The sequence below is a fragment of the Mastomys coucha genome, chromosome X, assembly GCF_008632895.1.
Source record: "Mastomys coucha isolate ucsf_1 chromosome X, UCSF_Mcou_1, whole genome shotgun sequence".
Taxonomy (NCBI): domain Eukaryota; kingdom Metazoa; phylum Chordata; class Mammalia; order Rodentia; family Muridae; genus Mastomys; species Mastomys coucha.
In genome coordinates this window covers 42,245,977-42,254,041 of record NC_045030.1, presented here as the reverse complement: position 1 = coordinate 42,254,041, position 8,065 = coordinate 42,245,977, and the positions used below count along the sequence as shown (strand labels likewise).

General features: G+C 41.1%; 1 protein-coding gene across 1 annotated transcript in view; it reads right to left on the bottom strand.

The window, feature by feature from the left end:
- Positions 1-8,065, bottom strand: part of Nkap (NFKB activating protein) — a 27,216-nt gene that overhangs the window by 10,566 nt on the left and 8,585 nt on the right. The window contains exons 3-5 of the mRNA XM_031351865.1: positions 3,784-3,854; positions 3,459-3,599; positions 459-522 (exon numbers count right to left, since the gene is read on the bottom strand). Of these exons, the coding sequence (XP_031207725.1) occupies positions 459-522; positions 3,459-3,599; positions 3,784-3,854 (276 nt within the window). The remainder of the gene's footprint in view (positions 1-458; positions 523-3,458; positions 3,600-3,783; positions 3,855-8,065) is intronic.

Sequence of the window (8,065 nt, the reverse complement as noted above, 5' to 3'; positions counted from 1 at the left end):
GTTTACTTACACATAATAAATAAATAAACCTTTAAAAAAAAAAAGAGCTGGGCGGTGGTGGTGCACGCTTTCAATCTCAGTACTTGGGAGGCAGAGGCAGGCAGATTTCTGAGTTTGAGGCCAGCCTGGTCTACAGAGTGAGTTCCAGGACAGCCAGGGCTATACAGAAAAACCCTGTCTCAAAAAAACAAAAAAAATAAATAAATAAATAAAAAAGAAAGAAAGAGAGAAAGAAGGAATACTCTTTAGAGGAAGGTACTAAATTGTGGAAATTTTCATGAAGAGAATGATAGCTCCAAATAGTTCCAAAATAAACAGAGAGTGATAGACACTTCCCAATGAGAGGATGACTGCTGAGACACACACACACACACACATACACACACACACACACACGCACATAGTGGATCATTATACTATTTTATATAATCTTTTTTAAAAAGCAAAGGAAAACTGACCCTCTTCGTTTCTTCTTCTTTTCCTTTTTCTTAGCTTTCTTTGCTCTTCTTTTTGAATCTTCATCTGCAAATTAAAGCACATTATTGAAAAATTTCTGAATTTCAAAATTGTTAAAAAAAATTTTATTTTAACAGATAAATATTCTATTATTACAAATAGGAACGTAATTCATTCTAACATTTATTGAACCTTACTATCAATTATACTAGGGGCAGGAGTCAAAGAAATTGCAGTCATGGACTTTTAAGATGGCTCAGCAGTAAATGCTTACTATCAACCTGATGACGTGAGCTTGAACCCTAGAACTCTATGATGGAAGAAGGGAATGGACTCCTCTAAGTTGTCTTTTGAGATCTCCACCTACTGCCTATTGCATGTATAAATGCACACACACAAATGCATACAATAAATAAATGGAAAAAATTAAAGTCATACTAGGTATTAATTTATTCACTGCAGTGACGACATTGGTTAAATAGGAATATATCCCATTTCAAAAAGGTACATATAGAAATGTTTAGCCAAGAAATGATGTCTTAACTTTGAATAACACAGCAACTCCCCTGACACCGATATTTTAAGCAATGTGTTAAAATAACGAAAGTTAATAATGATGATAATTAACATTATTCCCTTTATTTTCCTGAAAATTGTTTTTTTTATTTTTTTGTTTGAGACAGGGTTTCTCTGTGTAGCCCTGGCTGCCCTGGAACTCACTCTGTAGACCAGGCTGGCCTCGAACTCAGAAATCGACCTGCCTCTGCCTCCCAAGTGCTGGGATTAAAGGCATGCGCCACCACCGCCCAGCTATTTTCCTGAAAATTTTAAAGTTTTATAGTGAGAAAAAATAAAACCAAAAAGAAACAACTGTGTGTGTATGTAGCAGAGGAAGATGATGTCTTCCAGAACCTCAGTGGAATGAGAGATGCTAAAGAAATGAGTGTAATCTGGCTGACAGAGAGAAGCAGGGGGTACTCTGGGGAGTCTTAGGAGTCTGAAAACCAGCCAGTGCACCAACAAGACGGCTTGGTAGGTAAGGGTGCTTATTGCTGAGCTTGGGGACATGAATTTGATCCCCAGGACCCTCATGGTAAAGAGAAACTTCAACTCCTCAAAGTTAATCTCTGATTTTCATACACATACTGTGCTGTGCACATCCATATACAAACACACATAGACACAAAATCAGTGAATAAAATGTAACGTAAAACATGACTGGTTTGGGAAGATAACTGAGGAATGGTTAACGGGGTAGAGGTAACTCTTAAGCTACTTGGTTTTTTAAGTCAGTTGATTACAAAAGCACCGCGTGTCTACTGCTGCACTGAGTAAACGAAGGTAGATGCAGGGAATAACTGACTCTGAAGGCAGAGGGCCTGCTGTACCACATGACACACACTAACTATTAAAAACTGCAATATATAGGCAAATGGATGCAACTTGAGAGTGTCATCCTAAGTGAGGTAACCTAGTCCCAAAAGTACATGCATGGTATGCACTCACTTATAAGTGGATATTAGATATAAAATACAGGATATCCGTGCTACACTCCACAGACCCAAAAAAGTCATACAAGAAGGAAGGCACAAGTAAGGATCCTTGAATCTCATTTAGAAGGGGAAATAAAGCAGTCATAGGAGGCAGAAGGAGGGAGGGAACTGGGAGAGAGAGGTGATGAGGAGGAGAATGGTATAGTTTGGGATCAGGTGCGGGGAGGGACAGGACAGAGGGCCAGAGGGCTAAAATGAAAAGAAATCTGCAGCGTGAAGGGAGGCATTTCAAGGACATTCCAGAGACCTGAGATAGGGAGGCTCACAGGAATCAATGAGGGTGACCTTAGCCAAGACTCACAAAAGTAGGGATATGGAACATGAAGAGGCCACCTTCTAAAGCCAAGCAGGAACCCCAGTGGAGCAATAGGGACACCAACCCACCCACAAAACTTGTGACCCAAAATTTATCCAGTCTACAAGAAATGCGGGGACAGGGGATGGAGCAGAGACTGAGGGAATGGCCAACCAATAACTGGCCCAACCTGAGAGCCATCCCATGGGCAAGCACCAATCCCCTGACAATATTAATGATGCTCTGTTATGCTTACAGACAGGAGCCTAGCATAACTGTTCTCTGAGAGGCTCCACCCAGCAGCTGACTTAGAGATGCAGAGACTCACAGTCAAACACTGGAAGGAGCTCAGGGACTCTTATGGAAGAGTTGGGGGAAGGATTGAGGGCCCCCAAACAGGATAGGGACTCTACAGAAAGACCAATAGAATCAACTAACCTGGACCTTTGGGGCTCTCAGAGTCTGAACCACCAACCAAAGAGCATACATAGGCTCCCCACCACCACATATGTAGCAGATGTGCAGCTCGGTCTTCATGTGGGTCCCCCAACAACTAGAGTGCAAGCTATCCCAAAAGCTATTGCCTGTTTGTGGAATCCATTCCCCAATAGGACTACCACGTCTGTACTCGTGGGAAAGGATTGTGCTTAGACCTGCAGAGACCTAATGTGCCAAGGTTGGAGATACCCAGTGGCACTTCCACCCTCTCAGAGAAGAGAAAAGGGGATAGGAGGGGAGGGTCTGTGTGAAGAGGGAGCCAGAGGAGGGCAGTGATTGAGATGTAAAGTGAACTGAAAAACTGTAAGTAAATGAGTAAATAAATAAATTGGAATATAATTTTAAAAACTAGCATAGCCATAATTATGGTTATAATTCAATAGATGTTTAAAAAGCTGACGGGCTAGAGATGGCTTAACAGTTCAGAGCACTGGCTGCCCTTCCAGAAGACTTGGGTTTGATTCCCAGCACCCACATGGTGGCTCACAATTGTCTGTAACATCAGTACCATGAGATCTGGCGTCCTCTTCTGGTCTGCACAGGTATCAGCACTACACGTGGTGCACAGACATGCTTGCAGGCAAACATGTATCCACATAACATTTTCAACAACTATAATACATTCTAGGATTTGCAGAATGATACGGTTTTCTTACCACTGGAGTCTGTGTCAGATTCAGAGTCACTGTCACTATCTTCAGAATACTTTTTATGTTTCCTTTTGGATGACTTTTTCTTTCTCTTTTTCTTGGCTCTTTCTTTTGAATGACTAGATTTCCTTTTCTTCTTCTTATCATCTGTTGTAAGTACAAAAGGAAAATTAACTTCTAAAGAAATACTTCCAACTGTCTTACTATATTGAATTACTGAACAGGAATAGCTATTTGGTAGTTTGAATAAAAGAAAAGTCTAATGTTCAATTATTTATAAACATACTTTTGAAACATATGAATTAATAAGTTCCTTATTTTACAAAATTACCTTCTGAACTAGATGCTGAAGTAGTGCTTTTCTTTGGTTCTTCATCCTCTACTGGTGTATGTTCATCAGAGCTGAATTACAGAAAATAGTTGTAAGAAATATGGACCATAGAGCATTAAAATATATACTTAGTCTTCAGTAACAGCACTCATTGCCTAGGAACCTTTAAAGACAAACATTTTTTTAAATAGCCTTTTTTTTAAGATTTATTTATTTATTTTATGTGTATGAGTACACTGTAGCTGTACAGATGGCCATGAGCCATCATGTGGCTTCTGGGAATTGAACATAGGATGGCCACTCACTCTGGCCCTACTCACTTTGGCCCGCTTGCCCCGGGTGTAATACACTGTAGCTGTCTTCAGACGCACCAGAAAGGGCGTCAGATCTCATTACGGGTGGTTGTGAGCCACCATGTGGTTGCTGGGATCCGAACTCAGGACCTTTGGAAGAGCAGTCAGTGCTCTTACCCGATGAGCCATCTCGCCAGCCTGGCAAACATTTTTTTGAAATATTATTATTATTGAAATTTTCTTTTAAAGATTTATTTTATTTATTTATGGTTGTACAAATGGCCATGAGCTATCATGTGTGTGGTTGCTGAAAATTGAACTCAGGACCACTGCTGGCCCCGCCCACTCCCTCCCCCACCTCTCTCTGGCCTCCTGCATAATTCACTGTAGCTATCTTCAGACGCACCAGAAGAGGGCGTCAGATCTCATTACGGGTGGTTGTGAGCCACCATGTGATTGCTGGGATCCCAACTCGGGACCTTCGGAACAGCAGTCAGTGCTCTTACCTGCTGAGCCATCTCACCAGCCCTATTATTGAAATCTTATATTATTATCATCATTATATTTTGTCTTATGTGTATAGGCATTTTGCTTATATGTATTAACTGTGCCCAGTCCCCACAGAGGCCAGAGAAGGCATCAGATCCTCTGGGATTGGAGTTACAGAATAGCCTCTATGTGGTGCTGTGGTTCAAACCCAGGGTCCCTGAAGAACAGTCAATGCCGTCAACAATTGAACTCTCACTCTAGCGCCCAAAAGTAAGCATTTTTTGTAAGAATATATTCAACAGTGTACCACCTTCATAATAATAAAATGACATATTTACATAATGCTTTTAAGTTTATACAGTACTATTAAAAAAGAAATGTGGGCCAGGCTGTGGTGGTGCACGCCTTTAATCCCGCCACTTGGAGGCAGAGGCAGATGGATTTCTGAGTTCCAGGCCAGCCTGGTCTACAGAGTGAGTTCCAGGACAGCCAGGGCTATACAGAGAAACCCTGTCTCGAAAGAAAAAAAAAACAACTATGTGTCCGTGTCCGTGTGTCCGTGTGTCCGTGTGTGTGTCCGTGTGTGTGTGTGTGTGTGTGTGTGTGTGTGTGTGTGTGTGTGTGTGTACACTACTCTGGAGGTCAGAGAACAGTTTTCAGGATCTGGTTATCTCCTCCCACCCCATGTGGGTCCCACAGAGCAAAGTGAAGTGGTGAAACGTCTCACTGGTTTGTATAGTTTTTTCTTTTGAGACAGGGTCTCAAGCCCAGTCTGAGGTTGAACCTCTATGTTGCTAAGGATGACCTTTCACTTTGACCCTCCTGCCTCTAACTGTTCAATCCTGGGATTATAAATCATGCACTATCATGCCTGGTATATTTAGTGCTAGAGATCAAACCCAGGGTCTTAAGCATTCTAGATAAGCACTTTACAAGCTCTTATCTGAGTGTGTCCTGAGTTTGATTCCTGGCACCCATGCTGGGTGACTCACAACCACCTATAATCCCAGCAGCTTCAAGTAAATCTGATATCCCTGTTCTCTGGAGTCACCAGCACCTAGATGCACATAGCCATGGAAAACCATAAAATACCCAATACTAAAATACTAAAAATATCTAGACATGATGATGTATGCCTTTAATGCCAGCACTCAGGAGACAGATGAAGGTGGATCTCTGTGAATTTGAGTCCAGCCTCATCTTCACTGTTAGTTTCAGGCCAGTCCAGGACTATTTTGAGACCTTGTCAAAATAGTAAATAAATATTTTTTAAAAATTATTTAAAAATTAAGATGCTTTGGTGATAACAAAGCAGTGTTCTCATAGTGTGTCATCTTTTCCTTTAAAGTTTTGAAGATCACACATGGAGTAACTCAAGTATTATATACCAAAATATTTTCAGGGTTTCTTTTATTTAGCTCCTGTTTAATATGTTCAAGTATCTATCTATAAGAACAAATTTCACGGGGCTGGAGAGATGGCTCAGCGGGATGCTCTTCCAAAGGTCCTGAGTTCAGATCCCAGCAACCACATGGTGGCTCACAACCACCTGTAATGAGATCTGACGCCCTCTTCTGGAGTGTCTGAAGACAGCTACAGTGTACTTATTTATAATAATAAATAAATCTTTGGACTGAAGTGAGCAGGGCCCACCGGAGCAAGCAGAGTCCTAAAAGTCAATTCCCAACAACCAGATGAAGGCTCACAACTATCTGTACAGCTACAGTGTGTACTCATATATATAAAATGAATAAACCTTTAAAAAAAAACAAGTTTCACATTATACTGCTTGATTGCTCTGACACAAATTATAGGTTTCTTGTTAAGCAACACATCTTCAAAATCGAAGAGTGGAGCTGGGCATGGTAGCCCATGCCTTTAATCCCCACAAACAGACCTCTGAGTTTGAGGACAGCCTGGTCTACACAGAGAAACCTCTCTTGAGGTGATGTGGGGATGGGGCATGAAACAGGAAGAAGAAACTTCTGAGTAGCAGCAAACAGAAAATAAATATGGGGGCCAGCAAGTTAAAATATGGTTGCTGTGAAGCCAGATGACCTGAGTTTGATCCTTTGGATCCATAGTGTGAAAGGAGAGTAACTCCTACCTGTGTGCTATGGTACACACATGTCCTCCCTCCCTATAAAATATTAAAAATAATTAAAAGTAAATAAATATGGAATAGTAAAAAGCACATGGCCTTCAGAGTATTAGATATAGGAAGCTTTTTCTCCTTTTTTTCTTTTTTTCTTTTTGTTTTTGAGACAGGGTTTCTCTGGGCAACCATGGCTGTCCTGGAACTTGTTCTGTAGACCACACTGAGATTACAGGTGTGTATCATCACTGCCCAGCAGGAAACATTTTTTAAATGCCAGTATATCAATGTTTAAAACTCTTGGTGACCTTAATGAAATTATAAAAGGGATATAAACAAATGGGATGAAGTCATGGCTCAGTGGTTAAGCACATTGGCCGCTCTTGTAGAGTAGCCAGGTTCAGTTCCTAGCACACCCAGAGGAGCTCACAACCATCTATAAGTCTAGTTTCAGGGGAATATAATGCTCTCTTCTTACCTCTGAGGGCCCAGGGCTTGCATGCAATACACTTATACATAATGTAGGCAAAACACTTATAAAATAAAATAAATGTTTTTTTCAAAAAAAATATAGGCATAGGCAAGAAGTTTCTAAATATTGACAAAGTCCTCAGATCAATGAATGGGACCTTGTACAGCAAAGGAAAGCAGCTGAGTAAAGAGACAGCTTATAGAATGGGAGAAAATCTTGCTACCTATTACATCTTACAGAGGAAGATACCAAGAATGTACAAGGGGGGCTGAAGAGACGACTCTGTGTTTAAGAGCAATAGCTTCTCTTGTAGAGGTCCTGAGTTCAATTCCCAGCAACCACATGATGGCTCCCAACCATCTATAATGGGATCCCGTACCCTCTTTTGGTGTATCTGAAGACAGCAACAGTATATTCAAATATATAAAAATAAATACATCTCTTAAAAAAAAAGAATGTACAAGGAACACAGACAACTAAACAAGAAATTAACACAATTAGTAAATGAGCTAATGAAATGAACAAACGGGGCAGCCAGTCCCACAACACACAGAGAAGGTCACACTCCAAGGTGATCTAACAAACCCAGGATCCCAGGATCCCAGAATCACAGGATCACAGAGACAGCTTGACTCTGAGGAGTTCTGACACAACTAGGATCACAGGAAGGACAGGCTCCAGTCAGATTTAGCAAGAGCACGTAGCACGAGAGTTAACCAGATGGCCGGGGGCAAGTGTAAGAAAATAAACAACACAAACCAAGGTCACTTGCCATCATCAGAACCCAATTCTCCCACCATAGCAAGTCCTGGATACACCATCACACCGGAAACACAAGATTCAGATATAAAATCACTTCTCGTGGTGATGATGCAGGACCTTAAGAAAGACATAAATAGCATCCTCAAAGAAATACAGGAGAACACAGGTAAA